The sequence below is a fragment of the Bactrocera neohumeralis genome, chromosome 4, assembly GCF_024586455.1.
Source record: "Bactrocera neohumeralis isolate Rockhampton chromosome 4, APGP_CSIRO_Bneo_wtdbg2-racon-allhic-juicebox.fasta_v2, whole genome shotgun sequence".
Lineage (NCBI taxonomy): Eukaryota > Metazoa > Arthropoda > Insecta > Diptera > Tephritidae > Bactrocera > Bactrocera neohumeralis.
Window position 1 is genome coordinate 82,269,815 of NC_065921.1, and position 25,135 is coordinate 82,294,949.

Genomic DNA, 25,135 nt, shown 5'->3' on the forward strand with positions numbered 1-25,135 from the left:
GGTGAAAGAAAGTCTGAAGAACCTGCTAACAAAAAGCATTCATTAAGTTCGAAAAATATTATCATTCGAAGAAGGCGAGTGCGCTCAATATTTGCACTCATACCTCGCACTTTTACCCTGCCCCTGCGCATGTTGTGCATGCACGCGACACACGTTGACAAGCGATTGGACGGCACGCGACAGTGTGAGCGCACAAGAGTGGTTGCAAACGGGGGCAGGCGAGCGCTTCATACGGCTATATGGGCTTTGGGCGACGATACTCGAACAGGAAAAGAACAATCATTTGATCGGATTAGGTGGGATTTGAAATTACATCTGATATAAAGGAAATTATAGTAGAGCAACACACTGCAGGTACCCAACGCATACACATACAAACATATGAGAACATGAGTGTGCGTTAAAGCGAGCATAGATGCCACATTGGTGTGGTGAGCGCGTTGGGTTTGCAAAAAAAAATGTTGCACAAATGTTATCTCTTTGCTGGCACCAGCCAAAAAAACTACCGAAAAAGGTTGCAGCGCCATTGCTTAGCATACAAGCAGGCGCAAAGGCATATTTTTTTGCAAGCTACGGAAAAAAGGGATAGCAGGTTGCATATATTATGGGGTTGTTAAGCCATTGTAGACTAGTAGTACATAATATCTCATATGCATATGATTAGCTTACATATATGTACATATATATGTACATACATACTCACACATACACATACACATATAATTGTGATTACTAACAAACATTTATGAGTCTCTGTATGTACGCGCCTGCAGCCATTTCGACCGCGTTATCAAACGTGTTAGAGTTAGTATTTGCGGCGGAATATGCAAATTGGACGCGCTGAAATTATATCTGCCATCATTTCTCATAACTCTTTAGCTTTATTTTTTTCGGTGCATTTGTAGTGTAGTGTTGGCAGCGCGCAATTTAGAGATGAGCGCACGCATTGCAGGTGGATCATAATATGCGGTGTTAGGATTTTACAACTTTTTCATAATTTTTGTAACCAGTTACCGACTAGTGCAAATGTAACCAGTTCTAAATTCTAATGACAAATAATGATAAGAGCACGCATTGCAAGTGGTGCATAATATGCGGCGATAGGTTTTGGGAACTTTTATATAATTTTTGTAACTAGTTACCGACTAGTGCAATTGTAACCAGTTCTGAATTTGTTTAAAAAAATAATTTTTACAACTAAAAAATTCGTTAGAAAGCTAACATTCAGAGAAATATACCAATTTTATAAATGGTTCCAGACTAGTGACACACTAGTTACCAAAATACAACTACAGTTGAACTTCGCTAACTCGAATCACTACAAGCCACAAAAAACAACGAGTTAGAGAGGCTTCGAGCTGTGAAAGAAATTTGTATGAAATTTCACTTCTATTGCCAATTCAAGAGTTCGAGTTATGGAAAACTTCGAGTTATGGAAGTTATCCATATCCATATTGAGTTATGATAGTCTCCATAAAGCTTTATGAAATCAAGTTGCATAAAAATTAAATGCATTTCCAAAAATTACCAATTTTTGATTTTTTCCCTAACGGTATATGACCCTCATATCAACGGCTGTAAAAAAAATTTCGCAAAAATAAAAAACTATATACTGAATAGTGCCCATAGAGTTTTTAAAAATTTATCAACTACTTTGTTTTTAGCTGGTATGGAACTAGTCCAATTTGAACTACTTTTCAATTAGTTCATTTTTTGTATTTATTTTAAAATTCGGCATTTATTTTAGTTACGTTAAGTATTAATAAGTGAAATTTTAGCGCTTACTCCATTACTAGTACAAAAACGAGTACTAGGCCATAAACGACTAGTATCGCACTAGTCGCAGATCGATAGTAAAGTAGTGGCAACGACAGCTTATAGTGATTAAAAGCTGTGTATGAATTAATATATGTATGTACATACATATGTATGTATGTAAATACTCTGCTAGTACTAATACTTTCTTGACTAGTTTGAGACTAGTTTCAAGACAATAAAAATTTTTACAGCTTATTGCGTTTAAGAGTTGTATATTAATTCATATATGTATAAATGCATGTACATATATACTCTGCTAGTACTAGTACTTTGTTGACTAGTTTGAGACCAGTTTCAGACCAATAGCAAATATTAACAATTTACAGCTTATAGCAATTAACCGTTGTGTATTAGTTCACATATGTATACCCTTTCCTTATTGGCTTCTAAATCAAAGTAAATACCCAAGCCTACCCTTCTCCTCTTTCCTAACAGATAATCAGTTAATAATTAGGGTTAGGTTTCCTCATGTAAGTATTTTTTTTGCTTGCCGCGTTGCAACAACGACACTGCACTGCAGACTGCAACTGCAATTGTTCACTGCTCATTTTCGCTACTTAATTTTGCCGCATTGTCCCGCAGCAACAACAACAACAATAGCGGCAAAGTGCAGCAACACTCATATTAACAATACCAAATGGCGATTATGCTCATATTTCAAGCATTTGCGGGTAATTTTCAAAAATTTTCACTAAGCACTCATACACATACATTCATAGGCGGTTGCAAACGCGCTTTGTTACAAATCTATGCTTTTATATGCATTTCGCCCCTCACAGCACCACCCTTCGGAGTAGAATTGGCAGCGCTCGGCCGACAACTGGCGCTGGCGCTGGCCCAATATCAAATCAACTAATCTCGATTTCACGCATTATTTTTCAAAAGTGAAATCTGAAACTCGCGCGCGCTGAAAAAGCGCCGATTAATTTGCGCAGATAAGTGGCTGAAATATTGTACGGGTGCAAGCCAGCGGCTAGGCGCGGCGTTCGGCATTCAGCGCTCGCTCGACGAACGGCCGTTTGGGCCGGGTGAATGTGCGCTAACGACGCATTTTTGGCGTGCGGCACATATGGCGGTATTATATACAGTTATATATACTAATATTAACAATATGTGCACACTTTTACACACACACATACATATGCATATATGCATATACTTTTTGGTGCCATTTGAAGTGACCAAGTCCATTTTGCGCGCAATGTGTGCGATATTCATAGTCATCTGCACATATGTATATTACATATGTATGTATGTATGTACATATATATCTTCATGTTTCTATGCATGTGTTGGTGCGTTTATCCGCTAGTCCATTTTTCACATATTTATGGCTTTTGGCCGCTTTATCTGTCCGTTTAACTGAGACACTTTACGAGTTTTCGCATTTTTTTCGCCTTTCCCCCTCTCTCTCTCTCTCGCTCGCTCGCCGCTTTGCAGCCGATTGGCCAGCCGTCATATGACTGTCAGTGCCAAGTCAGCCACCATAAAGTCACCGCTTATTGGTATTTAATATTTTTTAAATGCAATGAAAGGCGTATAAAGTGTGCCGCAATGAGAAGTTGGCGATAAAAGTGTTGGCTTTAACATAAAAATGCAAATAAAAAATGCTAAGTGCTCATAATTGCGCGTTATTATGCAATAATTTATGAAAATATAATAAAAAAAATAATATTAAATAATTTACGCATTTATATGTATATATTATAAAAAATAATTTACATAAATTTTATAAAAAAAAATTTTTTTTGTTTGATTTAAATAAGTAAAAAAATCATTCAAAATGTGTTTTGAAAAATAAAAAATATATATAAATAGTAAAACTTTATTAATAAACCAAATAAAAATTAAAAATATTACAAATAATTACAAAATATTGATTTTCAGAAATTTAAAAAAAATATTAACAATAAATCATTTTACTTTTTTTCGAAAATTTAAAAAAAAAAATTTTCACTTTCAAAATATTTAAAAAAAATATTAACAGTAAATCATTTTATTTTTTGTCAAAAATTAAAAAAAAACAATATTGACTTCAAAAAAATTGAAAAAAAAAATTTTAACAAAAAAACATTTTATTTTTTGTCAAAAATTAAAAAAAGTATTGACTTTCAAAAATTTTAAAAAATATTGACAGTAAATCATTTTATTTTTGGTCGAAAATTAAAAAAAGTACTGACTTTCAAAAAAAAAAATATTAACCATTTTATTTTTAGTCGGAAATTAAAAAAACAATATTGACTTCAAAAAAATTAAAAAAAAAAATATTAACAAAAAATCAGTTTATTTCTTGTCAAAAATTAAAAAAAAATATTGACTTCAAAAAAATTTAAAAAAAAATATTAACAAAAAATCATTTTATTTTTTGTCTAAAATTAAAAAAAAAATTTATGACTTTCAAAAATGTTTAAAAAAAAATATTAACAGTAAATCATTTTATTTTTTGTCAAAAATTAAAAAAAACAATATTGACTTAAAAAAAATTTAAAAAACAATTTTAACAAAAAATCATTTTATTTTTTGTCAAAAATAAAAAAAAAACAGTATTGACTTTCAAAAAATTAAAAAAAAAAATATTGACAGTAAATCATTTTATTTTTTGTCGAAAATTAAAAAAAAGTACTGACTTTCAAACAAAAAAAACAATTATAACCATTTTATTTTTAGTCGGAAATTAAAAATAAAAACAATATTGACTTCAAAAAATCATTTTATTCTTTGTCTAAAATTAAAAAAAACTACTGACTTTCAAAAAAAAAAATATTAACCATTTTATTTTTAGTCGAAAATTAAAAAAAAAATCAATATTGACTTCAAAAAAATTAAAAAAAAAAATATTAACAAAAAATCACTTTATTTTTTGTCGAAAATTAAAAAAAATATTCACCTTCAAAAATGTTTAAAAAAAATATTAACAGTATAAAAACTAAGATGATATTTTTAGTCGAATATTAAAATTAAAAAAAAAAAAATTTTAATTTGGGTAGTCGAAAAAGTATTTTCGTATTTTGTCAATAGATGACGTTGCAGTCATATATCTCCAGTGCTACCAATCACCTTGCATCATACATGGAAAGGTCAGAAAAGCTTCAGCTTCATTTAACCAAAAAGAAAAAAAAATCGAGGAAGTTGAAAAAAGGTTACAGCTGTTCAAAAATGAGTGAAAATAATGAAAAAATTCGCTATTTCTCGAAATTTTTATATATTGTATGTAGAAAAGGGAAGAATGCCAGCCAAGCCACCAATGAAATTTTGTGAAGTTTACGGAGACGATGCTGTATCAGTTCGTGTAGCACAACAATGGTTTGGTCGCTTCCGTTCTGGAAATTTCGATGTGAAAGATGCACCTCACTCTGGTCGACCTATCGTTGAAAAAGTCGATGAAATTATGGAAAAATTTGACCAGGACCAGGTCACATAAGCAGCCATGACATCGCTAAAGAACTTAACATTCATCATCAAATGATTTTGAATCATTTAAAAAAGGCTGGCTACAAAAAGAAGCTCAATGTTTGGATACCACATGAATTGTCTGTGACAAATTTAATTGACCAAATTAACATCAGCGATACTTCGCTGAAACGAAATGAAATCGAACCATTTCTGAAGCGAATGGAAATAGGGGGGAAAAATAGCCAGAACTGATCAACAGAAAGCGCCTCGTCTTCCATCAGGATAACGCTAGACCACTCACATCTTTGATGACTCGGCAAAAACTGGCAAGAGAAGCATGTGAAAATTACTTATCGCATTTTTTCGCCGAGAAACCAGAAAAGTTATACACTGATTAGCGGAAAAATGGCAAAAAGTGGTCGACCAAAATGATACATACATATATTTGGTTCATTAAAGTTCATTATAAATATAAAAAAAATAAGTTGAAGTTTGATTTGAAATACGAAAAGACTTTTTCGACTACCCAATATACATATGTAAATAGTAAAAAATAATTCAAAAAAATATATTTATATTAATAATATTAAAAAATTAATATTAAAAAAATTTAAAATATTTCTTAAAAATATAAACATTTTTTCATTGTAAAATTTATTTAAAAGTATTATGAGTTTTTTGCAACTAATATTTGTAATATAATTTAAAATAAATAAGCATTAAAAAAAATAAAATAAATGAAATAATTTGTTAAAGCACAATGTGAGCATATTTAAATTATCGCAAATAAATAATCTATGTACATCAGCCAACTCGCCTCAATACAAATACATACATAAGTATAAGTAAGTAAATGAAGAAATGAATCTGCGTGTGAGGCAGCAAATGAGCATCTGCATATACTACATACGAGCACCTACATACATACATGTACTCGTATATGTATAACTACGTATACATTGCTATTGTAATAATGGCCGACCGATAAATTTTATTGCCGAACGATAACAAACGTGGAAATTTGCAAAAATGCTTTCAACATATTTTACGCGCCCAATGCAGTGAGCGCACACACAAATATGTATGTATATGTAGGTACATATGTAAGTAAATACGCGTATACATGTATGTATAGAAATGTGTATACATACATACATATATTTAATCAAAATGACTTTCGCCTATCGACCTGTCCGCACTCGCGCTCAAGCCTATACATGTATGCACGTGTTGGTGCCTGTTTGCCTGCAAAATCACTGCAGTCACTTGACGGTGCTTCGCTTCGGTTCGCGGCCAATCGGCCAATGAATGCTGTTGGCGTTCGCTGGGCGCGTACGTGTGAATACGCAGAAATTTGTTGACATGCAAATTTATTTTATCGCTTAATTAACGCGTTGAAAGATAATTTGTCATGAAATAAAGTGCGACCATGATTGTGTGCGTGAATATAAGTACATATTTACACATCATACGCACATAATATGTATGTACTTATGTAGCTGTAAGTAGGAGTATGTGAGGTATACAAATACTTATAAATAGTATAGCAAGAGATTGAACAATAAACAGACATGTTTTAAATTGAGTGATTATAAAACACTACATAAATACTTATGTATGTGCTCACAAGCGCTATATAAAAGTTTAAATTTTTCGGGATTAAAAATGTAATTAATACAGCTCTCTCTACATTATTTTATAAATTTTTAGATTTTGGAATTTTAGAAGTTGAATTTCGGGATCCGGAAAATTTTCGGGACTGAGTAGCACTTTGCGCAATTTTTGTATTACGTTTTTATTTAGCTTATATCGACATTTCGGTATTTTGGATGGTGCATTTCGAAAGTTTTCGGGACTCAGTTTTTCTTATTTTTTAAGATAATTGCGCTTAGTACTAAAAAAAAATTTAAATAAAATAATGCAGCATCCAACATTTCGGGATCCCGAAAATTTTCGGGACTATTTTTTTTTACTTTTTAATAATATTGAACTGAGTAGAGGACAACGATGTTTTGTAATACGCTTTTATTTGGCAAATATTGACATGTCGGTATTTTGGATGCTGCATTTCGGGATCCCGACAATTTTCGGGACTAAATTTTTTTTTACTTTTTAATAATATAGAACTGAGTAGAGGACAACGATGTTTTTTATTTGGCAAATGTTGACATATCGGTAGTTTGGATGCTGCATTTCGGAATCCCGAATTTTATCGGCACTCAGTTTTCCTTATTTTTTAATAATAGTGAATTGAGTTGAACTTATCAGATAGAAGTATTACGCTTCTATACTCAAAACAAAATGTAAATAAAATAATATGGCATTTTGGATGCTGCATTTCGGGATCCCGAAAATTTTCGGGACTAAAATTATTTTTACTTTTTAATAATATTGCGCTAAAAGATTTTAAATAAAGTATTATGATACTTCTAATGCTGCATTTCGGTATCCCGAAATTTTTCGGGACTCGATTTTATTTTTATTTTTTATAATATTATACTACAAAACACCAAAAAAAAATTGTGGAAAAGGTTAAAGCTAGCTGAGCCCAACAATTTGCTCAGATTTCACCTAAACCACCTAAAGCCCCTAAACCTCAAGCGGCAGCCAGCGCATTTTTTACCTCGCATACTAATCGATTTTCGAACGCACACAACAAATCAACACGCCAAACAGGTACTAGCAACATTTTTTTGCCAGCTTTTTTTAACGGCAATAAAAATTCGTCAGTCAAGAAATTAATTACCCTTGACAAAAGGAGCAAGCTACGCACTGACACTCACTCACCGAGTCATTCATTTGAGGAGCTAAGCACTTAACGCACATTTGAAAGTCAATTTTTTACACAGTGGCTCTCTATACACTAGATGCCTTTTCAAACACAACAACAACTCCAACAACAATGAGCTTTAAGAGCAAACGTGTAATAAAAACATAAAAAATCCAACATATGCTGCCGATCCTTGCCGCTCGACACTCTCACGGGTCTTAACGAGTTAGACACTTTTTCTAAACACTAAATGCTGCGTTTGCATTTCGTTGCGTTTCGCAAGCATTAGCGGATATCACACACACGCACATATGTGTGTTTATATGTGTGTATTTTGGTTGATGTGTAGGCGTGCCGTGCCGACCTGTGGCAAATGAGCTAAAGGACGAAAAAAAGGAGTTTACCAGTGGCCGTCGCACAAATGGGACTCCCACTAAATGGGTCTACATGTGTGCGAGAGTAAAGGGGTAGCGCTTAGTCCGAGCGCTATATGCCACCAGAGGAGTATATGTGTGTGGTTGTATGTGTGTGGTAACACCCCTATTAATTCTTTTTTGCTGCTGCTCGTACATGTTTGACAACTCAATTTATTGGCGTGTACCATGGACGCACTTAATTAACTGTGACAATCAATTTTGTACGCAACTTATGTTCGATTTCACTGCAAGCGCGCACATATACACACACATACATACAAGTATACATATGTGCGATTAAAGGTGAATATAAAAACAAATGGCAAATGGCAAAAGTGTTGCTATATTTTTTTGGCGTTTGGAGCAGATTCATAAGAAAAAGCTACGAAAAAACTTTTGCCAACGAAGAAAGTGATTGCAGGTTGCCGGCGATTTTACTCGCATGAGAGAGATACATATGTTTAAAGTTTCAACACTTCGATTTTTTTTTGAGGAAATTATTTTTTTAAAGTTCAACACTTTGATTTTTTTTCAAGAAATTAATTGCGAATACCCGGTGAATTTGCTCGCATGAGATTTTTAAGAAGTTTCAAACTCTTAAATTTTACTCGTAAGCGATTTTCTAAAACTTCATTTTAAATTTATTTTTTCAATTTTTTATATAATTGCGCTTTAATCATTCTAACTTCCATGCACTCTTAGATTTTTATCGCATGCGATTTTTAAAAAGTTATTTTTTAAATTTGTTTTTCATTTTCAATTCGCTATCAACACATGAAATCATTCTAACATATTCAAATGAACTCTTAGATTTTTCTCGCATGCGATTTTTTCAAAACTGTTTCTTTAATTTTTAATTTTTGCTATTCTTTGAAATTTGGATTTTTTCAAATATTTATATAATCACGCTGAAATCATTCTAACATATTCAAATGAACTCTTCCATTTATCTCGCATGCACATTTTTTTCAAAACTTCAATTTTTTAGACTTTTTTTCAATTCTTTATACAATCACGTCTAAATCATTCTAGCATCAACATACTCTTCGACTTTACTCGCATGCGATTTTTTAAAATTTCGTTTTTTCAATTTTTTTTTTTTAATTCAATTCGCTATATAATCATGTCATGTCAAATCATTCTAACGTCATCAGACTTACCTGCTTTGTCACCGAATCAATGAGTCGCACAAATATGTCCTGCTCCTGACGGGCACCTGTTTAAAAGAAGAGAGCGAAAAGGAGAGTAAACAACAATAAATTTTATGAAAATATATTAACAAATATATTTTAAAATACTAAATAGATTGCTAAATATACTGTAATAAAAAAAACAAAATCATCAAAATTATACAAAAAATCGCTCAATTTACAAAGAAAAGTAATATAAAGTGGAAATAAGCGGACCTAACCTCTTCTAGTAAAACAATTCATTTATTTGAAATTTCTCGAAATTTTTATAGTTTAGTTTATTTTATAAATTATGTTTCATTACTCACCATTCGCATAGAGCAACTGCAGCCGATATTGTATGCCATTATTTGTTTTTGTCGCATCCGATTCTGAATCCTTTTCGATAAAACCAATAAATGCGGTGCGTTCGATTTCAATCGGTTGCCCGGCACGATCGTACAACGCAATAACGAAGTGGAAAAAGTTTGATTTGCGTAAATTACTCGGCGGCTGTTTCTCGAAGTGAGCGCGACCAATGCCCAAACTGGAAAGAGAAAAAAGAAAATGTTAGATATATGAAAATTAAGGAAAGTTTTTTCTAATTTTCAAGTATAAGAAATACATAAAAATACAAATACATATAAGAAAATCTGCACTGAAGCAGTATAATAACCAACTTTCTCGCCGAAAAGCTGCAAAAAGCAAATTTATTGTTCCAAAACGTAGCATACCTTTACGCGCGCACATTTTATATATAGTATTCTTTAGTTTAAGCTAGCGTAATCAAATTTCCAATGCAAAATTCATGAAAAGGGAAAGGCAATAACTATTTATTAAACTATTTCTTAAAAAAGCCATTAACAAGGTGTGTTCCAGCAATTACTAATACAAGTCCTCGCATAGCCGATATAAGTTGTATGCATAATTGGCTATGAATGCATGGCCTTATCAGGCGATCAAGTAATCGACATTTAGGTATCCAAAGCAAGCGTAGTTTCACGTCATAAATTATGTCAAATTAATTGGTATGGACTGTGTCACTAATGACAGGCGACAAGCGCGCGAAGTAATGATAAATGTTTAATACAGTGTTTTAGAAAAGTAATGAGAACAAATATGTAGTATAAGGGAAGACTGGTAAATAGATAGATTGTGAGGCCAGGTATACTATAACGGTATATAAGTTTACGGTAACAGTAATTTAGTACAAAACACTATATTTTAGGGAAAAGCTGTGAACAGTGTGCTGGGAAATTATGTATTGATGGAAATAAAAATATTGAAAAATAAAAAATAATAAAAATTAAAAAAAATTATAATTAAAAAATTATTAAAAATTACAAAAAAACTTCAAAAATTTTTTTTAAAATATTAAAAAACAAAAAAATAAAAATTAAAAATTAAAATAAAAAAATTAAAAATAAAAAAATTAAAAAAATTAAAATTACAAAAAAATTAAACCTTAATAAAGTTTAAAAATGTGTCTGAAATAAACATAAAAAAAAAAATTAAAAATGAAAAAAAGTAAAAATTAAAAAAGAATTAAAAATTAAAAAAAAAAAACAAATTAAATTAAAAAAAAAATAAAAAATTTAAAAAATTAAAAAAAATTAAAACTTATAAAAGTTTAAAAATGTGTCCAAAATAAACATTAAAAAAATTAAAAATGAAACAAAAACGTAAAAATTAGAAAAGAATTAAAAATTAAAAAAAAAAAAACAAATTTAATTTAAAAAAATAATAAAAAGTAAAAAAATAGTTCAAAAAGTTAAAAAAATTGTCCGAATTAAAAATGAAAAAAAAAAATTAAATAAAAAAAAAAAAAATAAATTAAAAAAAAAATAAAATTAAAAAAATTAAAATTAAAAAAATAGTCTGATATACATATGTAGGTGAAGTTTTTTAAGTAAATATCAATAACAAATGTTGTTAGTTTACACGCTAACCAATTTACAATCATAGAACAATTCACAATAACGCTATCAAGAATATATTTTTATACTCTTTGAGGGTATATTAAGTTTGCCAAGTAGTTTGTAACACCCAGCAAAAAGCGTATGAAACCCCAAAAATTGTACATATACTTGTATATGATCGGAGTGCTGAGCAGAGTCGACTAAGCTTGGTCCGCCAGTATGTCTTTATATACGCGATTTCGACCCTTAATTTTTGAGATGTTGCTCTGAAATTTTGCTCATCTCATTTACTCCTCAAAAAGCCGCTTATTTGTTGGAACCGCCCATATTGGACCACTATAGCATATACATAGCTGCCATACAAACTGGCCAATCAAAATCACGTACTTGTATGGAAAACTTTTTTATTTGATGAGATAACTTCACGAAATTTGGTGAAAAGTATTATCTAAGACAATAATGCACTCTTCGAAGAAATAGTTTAGATCGGATCATTATAGCATATAGCTGCCATACAAATTGACCAATTCCCAATCACGTACTTGTATGGAAAACTTTTTTATTTCATGAGATATTTTAATCAAATTTGGTATGAATTATTACTGAGGGTAAGACTATAATTTGCGAAGATATTGTTCAGATCGAACTAATATAGCATATAGCTGCCATACAAACTGAACGCTCAAAATCCAAGATAAAGATTTTTTATACCCACTATGTCATAAAAAATGCACCTGTGTAGTGTATTATAGCTACGCTACAGTCGCAGCTAACAGTGTTTCATATTTTTTCACTGCGAAGGCCTTTAAGAGTTCATAACTCCAATAGTATATTGCTAATACGCAAATATTTAAAGGCATATGGCTATATTATGCGTATATGTTTGTATGTATATATGTATAAATATACACATGTAAATGACTTTATGCACACATATGTACATATGTATTTGTTATGTTCGACTATTTATGTGCGGTGTCCATGTCAAACAGACATGATAATTGCAATGAGTGGTTGCGCATATGTTAAATGTCAACAACTTGCCGGCACATGCATACAAACGCACACACACATGCATGCATTCGGAAAAATAAATATAGTCAGTATGATATGTACAGTAGCTATAGAGTGTGTGTATTACAAAAATGACCTTATGGGCTTGTAAACGCCTTCATACAAGTAAAACACAACAACAAGAACAACTGCAACATATTGACTATTTTTCCATGTCAAAGGATATCCAAAGGATAACGTTGAAGTCACAGCTACTCATTTGGTTATGAGGGGCACACATACCAGTATATTTTAGCTATAAAGGTAAAGCTAGCGTTTTTTTTACTTTTCGCCAACGGTCTTTAGTCGCTCACTCATACACATATATACACACACAGCTATGTATGTGAGCATACACCCCCACTCGCGCATTGCAAACAATTTAATTTAGAAAATGCCGTTTTTATCAGATTTTGTTATTTATTCATGGAAAATTGCACCAACGTAATACCGTTAGTTTCTTTTTTCTCAACTTTTTTAATTTTTCTGCGACACACTGCGGTTATTATTAAATAGTTGCATGACAAAATGCAAAATTACAGTCACTCCTTGTCGGACACACACACACTGACACATAGATATATATGCATATGTATGTATACATGTACATGTTTTTATGGAATTAAAAGGTATGCGAACGCTTTGTAATGAAGATTAAAATTTGTTATTTAGCAGCTGACAAAGGCATGCCAATGCTTGGCAAATAGCAGCCAAGTGGCGAATATTTGAAACAAAGCGTTTTTTGGCTGTAACTTTGTTAAAAATAAAAATTTTTATTTAAAATTTTTTCATTAATTAATTTTTTTTATGCAATTTTTTTTTAATTTTACTTATTATTTTATTATTCTAATTTAATTTTTTTTACGAAAACATAATTTTTCTAGAAATTTTGTTAAATAATGCTTCATTTGAATTTCATTTTTAACTAAATAAATGTTTTTGTTATTATTTTAATGAAAACATACATAAAAAAATTTTATTAAATAATTTTTTATTATTTTTTTTTTTAAATAATTAAATAATGAAAAAAAATGTAATTTGTTATTTTAATAACGAAACCATGTTTTTTTTAGAAATTTTGTTCAAGGTCTTTGTATTTAAAACTTTTTTATTAAAGCGAAAAAATATTTTTCTACAAATTTTATGAAATAACTTTTTTATTTAATTTTTTTATTAAACTCAATTATTGTATTCCTGATCGAATATACTTTTTCTAGATATTCGATTTTTTAATTAAAATCTTTTTAAAACGAAAACATACTTCTAGAAATTTTGTTAATTATACTTACATATGTATGTATTTGTATTTAAAACTGTTTTATTAACCTCAAAAATATTTTTTCCAGAAATTATATGAACTGTTTGTTAAATTTTTTTTATTTAAATATAAATTATTTTTTATTGTAAATAATTTTTGATTTAATTTATTTTTTATTTTAAATAATTTTTAATTTTCTTGAATATTTGATAATTTTATGATTTTCGAAACTATAAAATCGCTAAAATATAATTTTGAAATAAAACAATCAAAGACTAATTTTCTAACAAATTCCTAAGCAAATAAGATTATTTTTAAAATATGCGAAATTATAGAAAATAAAAATATAACAACAATACAAATTTGTTACAAAAATATTTAAAAATATAAAAAAAATGTTTAAGAAAATATTAAAAAACAATACTCTATTGACCTCTTTAAAAATAAAATATGATTAATAAAATTACAAAAAAAATAAATATATTAAAAAAATGTGAAAAAAATATTTAAGAAAGTATGTATTAAAAAACTAAATATTTTAAAATATTTTGTTCCACTGACTTTTTGAAAATAAAATGTGAATTTTTTTAATAAAAATATTTAAAAAATTAAAAAAAAAAATATTAAAAAAAAAAATATTTAAAAAAAAGTATGTACATAGTTAAAAAAATTAAAAAAATATTTAAAGACAACTTTTTCTACTGACTCTTTAAAAATAAAATGTGAATTTTTTTAATAAAAATATTTAAAAAATGAAAAAAAAAAATGTTTAAAAAAATATATTAAAAAATATTTAAAAAAAGCATCTATTAAAAAACAAAATATTTTAAAAAATTTTGTTCTACTGACTCTTTGAAAATAGAATGTGAATTTTTTTAATAAAAACATTCAAAAAATTAAAAAAAAAATATTGAAAAATATTTCAAAAAACAAATTTAAAAAAGGTATGTAATTAAAAAAATTAAAAAAATATTTAAAAAAATTCTCTAATGACTCTTTAAAAATAAAATGTGATTTAAAAAAAATTAAATCTGAAAAAAAAAATTTAAAAATATTAAAAAAACAATGCTTTATTGATTGACCTTTCAAAAATAAATAGTTAAATTAAAAAAAAAATATTTATTAAAATAGAGCATATAAAGTAAGTCGTCGTTGTATTTTATTCATTATTTCCTATACAATTTACAACTAAACAAAATATTTGTGGCCATGACAACAAAAAATAAAAAATATTAAAAACATTGTTAATGATAACAAAGAACAAATTGTGTTTATTTATTAAAACAGTGTGTTTGGGACATAAGAAAGTAAATTCACACGAAATTCCATGAAAGAAAACATTTTTTTGTACAAAATAATAATAAAAAACTCCAAAACTGGGTTATTTGAGTTTTTCACAGAAATTTTGAGGTTATGTGAAGAAGGCGCAAAGACTAAAGTTTCAGATCTTTTCATTATCTACAACTTTGTCATACAACTTTTTTCTCTAGGACTCACAGTTTTGGCGCAAACCGAGATAAACCATGGGTAACCCTTAAGAATTCAACAACGCCCCACTCATTCCTCTACCCGACCTCAGATCACAGGTAAATTATTTTTCATTCAATATGTGTTACTTTATTTTCGTTTCCGTTGGGTTTCAACCATGAATGAATGTTTTGCCTAGCTTATATACATACATTGTATCTAAGTATATAGTTATTTGGCTCAGGAGACTGTCTATAAAAGTAATGAAGTAACCAAGTATTATAAAAACAATATGCTATGCTAGTCAAATAAATATTAAATTAAATTTTTCCAGCGTTTACAATTACACAAACGCACATACATGCATATATGTATATTTGAGCGAAGCGCCAGCTATAGAACGTCTCTTTTCTGCCCACCTCACACTTCATGGCAATTATAAAGCATACTTTTAATTTAATTGGCCGCTTACAATGGCAACAATAAAAGCAAAAGCCCTCACCTCCCGCCATAAGTGCTCACAACTACTCATTCGCCGGCTAATTTCTGACCTTTATACCACGTCGAACCACACATAACCACACTGAGTATCTTTGCGTGTGTGTGTGTTTCCGAGTATAAGCTCGTAAATCATAAAAATGTGTAAAACTTCAGTTGATTTATTATGCAAAATCGATAGTCGGCAGGCATTTTATTTTACATTTATTCAGCTGACAAAGTGGCTGCAACGGCGCTCGCTCGGCACACGCTCAGTAGTATGCTTGTATGTGGATGCATATGCATCGCTATATTTATATGGTCATATGTAATGCATTTTATTGCTCCAACATATGCGATTGCATAAGCAATTGCATTGCTGAATTTATTGACTGAAAGATATTGTGGCGAATGCCAGCACTGAGACAGCGAGAGGCCGCAAACAGCACTGCCTTGAAGAGGATGTGCGCAGCAAGTAGCAAAGTGCGAAGTAGCATTTTTGTATATTTTGCACTTAAATGTGCAGTATTTGTAAGATGTTAGTAAATTCTGTAATTTTTTTTAATACATTAGACTATTGCGGAAGGCTTTGAAAATATCATTTTTATATAAAAAAGAGAAAAAAATATTTTTTTGAATTTTTCGTACAAATTTTGAGATTATGTGAAAAAGTTGTTAATACAAAAGTTGTAGATCTGTTCATTACCTACAACTTTGCCATATAACTTTTTTCGATAGGACTTGTGGTTTTGCCAGAAATCGAGTTAAACCGTTGCTAACCCTAAAAAATACAACCACGAGAAGAGGAAGGGAAGGGGTCCTCTTTCCGACCGTAGATCGCACGAAAACTATTTTTCCTTAAATTTTTGTTATATTTTCTTTTTTTTTTTAATTTTATAAAATAACTTTTTTTTTTGAAAATTTTTTTATGAAAATTTCAGCGATGAGGCTCATTACTGGCTGAATGGCTGCGTCAATAAGCAAAATCTGCGTTATTGGTCAGCCAGCAATCCACACATACCTACATGAGTCACCATTGTATCACAGAAAAATTACGGTTTGGTGCGGTTTATGGGCCGGCAGCGTCTTTGGTCCGTACTTCTTCCGTGTTGATCAAGACCCGCACGTTACTATGAATGAGAATCTCTACCTCTTAGTGATAACCAAATATTTTTTTACCCGAATTGGCTGCTATGGACTTGGACAAAATGTGGTTCCAACAGGACGACACCACAAGCCTCACAGCGACTGTCACAAACTGAAAACTAAGTTTGGTGAACGTATTATCTCACGAAATGGCGCGGTTAATTCGTCACGTCGGTCGGCGATTTGACGCCGTTAGACTATTTCTTGTGGGGCTATGGTCAAGTCTATGGTCTCTGCCAACAAGCCAGCGACAATTGATGAACTTCATACGAATATCGAACGTGAAATTGCAGCAGTATCGGCCGATTTATGCTTGAAAACCGTCGAAAATTGGCTTCAGCGTCTGGACTTTGTGAGGTAAAGGCAGAAGCAATAAAATTTTTGAAAATAATTTTTATTTTTAAAACCTTCTGAAGTGTAATTTCCCTTTTTTAAGATGTAGGTGTACTTTTGTTAATTAATTTTTTTTAATTTTCTTAATTTTTTTTCTTAAATTTTTTTAAATGAAAAAAATTGTTTCTTAATTCTTTTAAATTTTTTTCTAATTTTTTTAATTTTTTTTAAATTCCTTTTTTTTTAATTTCACTTTGTTTTTATTCGAAATATATTAAAAAATCTTAATTGCCTTGAGATAGTGACAGAAGCAATAAAATTTTTATAATAATTTCTATTTTTAAGCGCTTCTGAAATGTAATTTATTTTTGTTTAAGATATAGGTGTATTTTTGTCATTTATTTTTTTTTTAATTTTTCTTAATTTTTTTACATTTTATTTAACTTTTTTTAATTTTTCTAATTTTTAAACATTTTTTTTTTAATTTTCTAATTTTTTTTTTATTTTTTTTTAATTTTAATTTGTTTTTATTCGAGTTATATTAAACAAATTTTGAAGCAAAAAATATCCGTTCATTTTATTATGTTTTCTTTGCAGCAATTAAACCGCTTGCAAATTTTTGCCTCCGGTGTTTGTTGAAAAAATAGCATTTACAGTTAATATGTATAATATATGTGTGTATACAATTAATAAAGCCTTTGTTCCACGCTGCACAATACAAATATTTTTTATCTAAACTTATTGCCATTGTTTGATGATTTATACGTACGTTATATAGCGGTGCATTTTTCGGGATGGTTTGGGTAGTTTTTGGAACGGCTATGTACATAAGTTATATAATTTTACTTGTTTTATTTACACATGCAATCATATAATATTATTCAAAGAAAATTTGTACATATATTAAGTACAATCATATATTGCACATACATACATACATACTTGTACATACATACATGTACATATATGTATGCATGTAAATATGTACTATATTTTAAAGCATATGCTCTGAGTTTACGATATAATAGAAACCACTCATGTTCAAAGAAAATTTGTATTTTGGTTACAAAATGGTTATATTGGTTATATAGTGGTTATATATTGGTTATATCTGACAGTGGAAGCTGAAAATTGTATGCTACATATGTATGTATGTATATGTAACATGATCTAGTGAATCGTAAGCAATAAAAACTCGATTTCGATTTTTTTATAAAATATACATACATGTATGTATGCACATATTAATATTGATGTAGTCATTAATGTGAGCCTTATCTATTAATACTTCACCACATGGCTCTGTTTATGGTTTTGTTATATACTTATTTAGCTCAGTTTTTGCTTTGTGAGTATGGAAAACAATTTATAGAAAAAATAGTAACTGAGCAATATGTGCGGAGGCTGTGGTGCAAGCTCAAGCAATAATTAATGCAAAATTTCATGATTATATCTTAATGAATAAAATTTTTTTCATGCAAGTTTTTGATTTTGAAAGGTCAGTTTGTATGGCAGCTATATGCTATAGTGATCTGATATGAACGATTTTTTGGTATATTGTAGCAGTGCCTTAAGCAATAATACAAGCCAAATTTCATGAAGAAATCTGATCAAATAAAAAAGTTTTCCTTACAAAGACTTGATTTTGATACTACAGTTTGTATGACAGCTATGTGCTATAGTGACCTGATCTAAACAGTTTGTTGTTATATTGCAGCGTTACTTTTGGCAATAATCTGTGCCAAATTTCATGAAGATATCTCATCAAATAAAAATGTTTTCCTTACAAAGACTTGATTTGATACTTCAGCTTATATGACAGCTATATTCCATAATAGTCCGATCTGAGCAATATCTTTGAATATTGTACCGTTACAAAGAACAATAATTCTTGCAAAATGTCATGAAGATATATTGTCAAATAAAAAAGTTTTCCATACAAGGACTTGATGTAGATCATTCAATTTGTATGTCAGCTATATGCTATAGTGATCCGATCTAAACAATTTCTCGTGAGATTGTAGCCCTGCCTTGGAAAGTAATCTACACCAAATTTCGTGAAGATATCTGGTCACATGACAAAGCATTCCATACAAGCAGTTGATTCCGATCGTTCAGTTTGTATGGTAGCTACACGCTATTGTGATCCGATATCGACAAATGAGCAGCTTCTTCGGAAGAAAGTAATGTGTGCAAAATTTCATAACGATATCTCAAAAACTAAGGTACTAGTTGGCATATCTACATACGGATAGCTGGACTGGGCTAAATCGACTGAGCTTTTGTATGTAATTTACTTTAGTAAATGAACAGAAATTGTAACTTCCCGTCAATATTTACATATTTGGGTATCATATGTTTACATACGCATATTTCTGCACATATATGTATGTATGTATACATACATACATACATATGTATGTATAAACTCAATTGCTGCCCCCAAAATTTGACATTATTTTCTTTGTTCGCGCGTATTTGCCTTCCAACAGCAATGATTATAGTATGTATGTATATGTGTGTGTACATACATATACATATAGCTCATATAATGTAACTGTATAAGCACATGCACACTTTTTCCAACAAAAATACGAGTAATTTCGCGTCAAATTTAATTGCTCGCCAATTTGCCGCTAAATTTTTATAGATTTTTTGCACAAAAAAAAAATATTTTTTAACCAAAATTTTTTTGGAGGATTTAAATATAGTATGTATGTATGTGTATATTTTTTGTATTCATCTATATTTTTCGCATTTATACATTTTTCGCATTTATCTACATGTACATATGTATATCTTCGCATTTATAATTACATACGTATTTATACATTTTCATTCTTATTTATATTTTTCTCCTGCCACTTTTTAACTTGAAATTTTCCACTTTTGTTATGCTTTTCAAATAAATATTTATGTGCGTATGTGTATGTGTATCTACCTCAACGCCTTGTCTTGATTGTGATTTGCCGTCGCCAAATATAAAAGTCCCGCTGTCATCTTCTTCAAACGCTCACAACAACTACTACTGCTAGTTGGACTGCCAGAGGCACTCACACGCGCACTTTCGCTTTCACTAACAATTTCGTAAACGGGAATTTCGACGCTATTTTTTCTCGCTGGTGGAAACATCTCACGCTTCAAGCATCTCAATGAAAACTAACCAAACAAAAAAGCTTTCGCAGGACAAACAAACAAAATCCCTTTACCTTACACGCACACTCATGTAAATAATACTCAAAAAACACAAATAATACTCACACACACATCTGATAAACAACACGCACAGACATATGTATATACAGAGTCTTATAGGCACACATACATACATACAGAGACGCCTACGCACACACAGCGAAACGCACGCCAAAATCGTAAGAAAACCCTTAGAAGAGCAATAAGCCGCCGCAGAACGCGCTTACAGCAAGGTATGCAATAAAAAAGGAAGCCAAAGTGAAAGTGAAAATAACAAGAAAACACTAAACATAACGTAAACAAGAAAATATTTTTTTTAACTCTAGAATACCCTTCACAAATAAAAAAGTTTCCATGAAAGAACTTGATATTGAGCGGTCAGTTTGTATGGCAGCTATACGCTATAGTGGTTCGATCTGAATCATTTCTGAGAAAATTATAGGGTTGACTTAGATAGTAATACATGTCAAATTTCATGAAGATATCTCCTCATATGAAAAAGTTTTTCTTACAAGAACTTGATTTTGATCCTTCAGTTTGTATGGCAGCTATATGCTATAGTGATGCGATCTGCACCATTTCTTCAGAAATTGAATTATTGCTCTAGATAATAATTCTGTCTCAAATTTTTCGAAGATATCTCTTCAAATAAAAAGTTTTCCTTAGAAGGACTTCATTTTGATCTTTCAGTTTGTATGGCAGCTATACGCTATAGTGGTTCTATTTAAATAATTTATTCAGAGATTATAGCGTTCTTTTGGACAATGATACACCTCAAATTTCATGAAGATATCTCTTCATATGAAAAAGTTTTTCTTACAAAGACTTGATTTTGTTCGTTCAGTTTGTATGGCAGCTATATGATATAATGATACGATCTGAATCTGAACTTCGGAGATTACATTATTACCTCAGATAATAATCTGTGCCAAATTTTGTGAAGATATCTTCTCAAAAAAAAAGTTTCCCTTACAAGGACTTGATTTTAATACTTCAGTTTGTATGACAGTTATATGCTATAGTAGTCCAATAACGGTGGTTCCAACAAATGAGCAGCTTCTTAAAAAGAAAAGGATGTGTGCAAAATTTCAAATCGATATCTCAAAAACTGAGGGAACTGAAGAGGTATATAGAGACGGAAAAGGCTCGACTCAGCTGAGGACGCTGCTCATTTATATATCCATATACCTATTTTAAAGGATCTCCGACGTTTCCTTTTAGGTGTTAAGAACTTCGTGGCAAACTTAATATGTATCTTATTCTGGGTATACAAATAATAACAACAACAACAAATATCAATAAATAAACTGCGGACATACATTTCACGGCTTTTGAGTCAAACGGCAAAGGACTTCATTATGGAGTGCGTATACACAATGCGATGCCCAAACAAACGCACGCTCATACATACATACAGCCAAACACTTATACAAACATACTGCCAAACACTCACACATACATGTTGCCAAACAAAGAGAATGCGAGAAGTAAACAGTTAATATACATAAGCTTGTGATATCTAACTTAACTAGCGTCGGCAGCGCAGATAATATGGAGTAGGCGTAGAGCAAACCCATACTCCTGGAGCAGAGAGTCACCAGCCAGCAAGCCGGCTCCAGAAAATGAAAAAGGGGATGAAAGTTGGCGCGAAAAGTGCCACAAATGGTTGCCAAGTGCGTCGGAAAGGAAATTTCGGAAACTGCTTGAGCGCCAAGTGAATAAATTTCGAAGTAATTTTGAGCACTTAATTGAGTGGAATTTTGAGTTTTCAGATTTGAGTGCAGTAGCTTAAAGTTAATAAATTTCGAAATAATTTTGAGTGTTTAATTGAGTGGGATTTTGAGTTTTTTAATTTGAGTGCGATTTTGAGTTTTTTTTTAGTATTTGATTTGGAGTGTATTTGCTGAGCGCGTTTACTTTTTGACTTTCTGTTTAGTCAAATAAGCTTTGACACCGCAAAAGCTACAAAATAACAAAATACATATATACATACACATATACACATGCAAAGACACATTTGAGTGACGTTTGTATTTCTACCGGCGGCTTTCGAAAGGACGCCAACTTGCTGCTGTCTTCTTTCTACGACTTTTTCAACAACATTCTGTTGCTTTTTTGGCCACAACGAGCAAAAAAGTAAAACGCAATAAAACACACAGCCACTGCACGTGGTTCCATGGGGTCACATGTGACTTACTACCCGTGTGCGTGTGTGTGTGTGTGGGTAGCGCTTTAATTTTCGGGGGAGACTTTTGCGAGACGTTTCGCATTACAAATTCCCAACGGTAAAGGGTGGCATGCAGCCGCAGTGGCGTCGTTAGTTAGCGATCTTGTGGGGGGCGCAAGGGAGTGCGTTGTTGTGCGTAGCTCAGGGATGCTTTCAACTAAGCGTAAATATGGCATGTGTGCGTGCATGGCAGGTAAACAAATTACGCGCATTTTCTCATTTTCATTTTCTAGAGTTCACTGCCACCATTTGCCGATTTGTTTGCTTCGCAATGGCGTTCAGCTGGTGGGCGAAGCGAGTTGCTTTGTTTTGATGTTGGATTTCCAATAAGAATGTATGCACATTTGTTTGAATGCAGGTTGTGAGAGTGTCAATTACTAATCAAGGCCGTGGGGCGCTTGTAAATTAAGACAAACTAAATTTGAATAAATGTCGGCTTGTTTTGACTTAGAAATTATTTTTATTTTTTACAACACTATTTATTCTCGATTTTTTTTCAGCGCTTTGAAATGTTATTATAGATGAAAAAGTATTCTAGTTGCAGTATTAAATATAAAATTGTGTAGATTTTTTTATTGCACTTTTTAATTAATTTTTTTTTATAATTTTTTTAATAAATTTGTTCATTACATTTTCGACTTTGATGTTTATAATATATGTATACGCGAAATAGTCCCTCAGTTTTTGAGTTATCGATATGAAATTTTTGCACACATCCTTTTCTGCTCAAAGAGTTGCTCATTTGTAAGAGCCGCCGATATCAGACTACTATAGCATATAACTGCCATACAAACTGAACGATCGGAAGCAAGTGCTTGTATAGAAAACTTTTTTATTTGATGAGCTATCCTCGCAAAATTTGGCATAGACTGTTGTCTAAGACAACGCTAAAATCTTCGAAGAAATTGTTCAGATCGGAACACTATAGCATATAGCTGCCTTAAAAATTTAGCAATCAAAATCGAGTTAAATGTATTGATATACCCTTTTATGCCATAAGAAATCCTACTGTGAAGGGTATTATTATTTTTCAGTTGTTCAGTAGTTGCCATATTTAAATATTTTTTTAACCTTTTATGCCATAAGAAATGCAACTGTGTACGGTATATTAAAGCTTCGGTTAACGGCTTTTCTTGTTTTGTTTATTTAAAATAAAAACTTAATGTTAGAAATAATTATTAAAGGGAATGGAAAAATTTTTAAAAAATTGGTCAGTCATAATATATTACTATTATAATATTTTTTTATTCACAACTATATTATTTTGATTTTAACGAGTTTATTTTTTATGATATTATTTACTATTCTTATTATTTAATTACAAAATTAGGCTTTTCAATTAAAAAAAAAAATTATTTATAAAATATTATTCGCTTTCTTACTTTTTTATTATTTATTTTTCTATTTCTTAATATACTTACTATTGTATATTAATACACAGTTTCGATTATAAAAAAAATTAATATAAATATTCCTCTAATTTTTTGATAAGTTGCTTTTTATATAGTTTTAACACATTTAAAAAAAAGTAATTTTTATTATTTGATTTTTTTTTTAAATTTTGTATTATTATTGAAAATATTCTTTAATACAGTTATGTTTATAAAAAAATATTATAAAAAATATTTTTTATTATTTAATATTTTTATAAAAAAATTGAATATAAATATTTCTTCGCAATTTTTGATTAGTTAATTTTTATTAAATTTTAACTCATTATTTGGAAAAAGCACGTTTTACTATTTATTTATTTGTTTTAATGTTATATTATTATTAAAACTATTTTTAGCACAGTTATGTTATGATTAAATATTGTAACCCATTTTAATAGCCATTTAAAAAAATGTATTTATATAAATTTATGTTAATTTTAATTTAACTATTCGGAGTAAAAAATTAGTTTAATAATTTTGATACTTAAGTTACTTTTTCTTAAATTTTTTTACCCATTTTAACAGTAATTTAAAAGGAAAAAATTAATTTTGTAATAACTTGACTGTTAATTAAATTAATGGATACAAATAAATATTTTTGAGTTTCGAATAATTTTTTAACACAATTTTTCTACCTTTTTTACAGCAATTTAAGCAGAAAAATATTTATTTTTTTAAATTTTTTGAATTTCACTTTAATTATTCGACTAATTTTATTAACTATTTATTCGAAAATTTAATTTTTAACAGTTTTGATATTTTAATTACTTTTTTCCTAAATTTTTATACCCATTTTCATAGTAATTTAAGTAAAAAAATGTTATATTATTTTAAATAACTTGACTTTTAATTAATTTATTGGATATAGGTAAATAATTATTTTAAAGTTTTGAATATTTTTTTTGTTTAATTTTTTTGCCTATTTAAACAGCAATTAAATAGAAAAATATGTCTTTCCTTAAATTGTCTTATATTTTAATTTAGTTAATTTTAAATTTATAATTTTAGACTAATTTTATTAATTATATATTCGAAAAAAATGTTATTAATTATGGTACTTA

At 29.8% G+C, this 25,135-nt stretch overlaps 1 protein-coding gene across 10 annotated transcripts in view; it reads right to left on the minus strand.

Annotated features, from left to right (window-relative positions):
* The window catches only part of LOC126755583 (transcription factor collier), an 89,255-nt gene that overhangs the window by 62,164 nt on the left and 1,956 nt on the right, over positions 1-25,135 (minus strand). For 4 of the 10 annotated variants that reach the window (XR_007666506.1, XR_007666503.1, XM_050468260.1 and 1 more), the window contains exons 1-3: positions 20,161-20,557; positions 9,896-10,113; positions 9,558-9,613 (exon numbers count right to left, since the gene is read on the minus strand). Coding sequence is in view for 4 of the 10 variants with exons in the window: in XM_050468260.1 (XP_050324217.1) it covers positions 9,558-9,613; positions 9,896-10,113; positions 20,161-20,351 (465 nt within the window). In the remaining 6 variants the exon portion in view is untranslated. Of the gene's footprint in view, positions 1-9,557; positions 9,614-9,895; positions 10,114-20,160; positions 20,564-25,135 lie in introns of those variants that run through there. The other 6 variants (XR_007666505.1, XR_007666502.1, XR_007666507.1 and 3 more) reach the window with 4 other exon arrangements.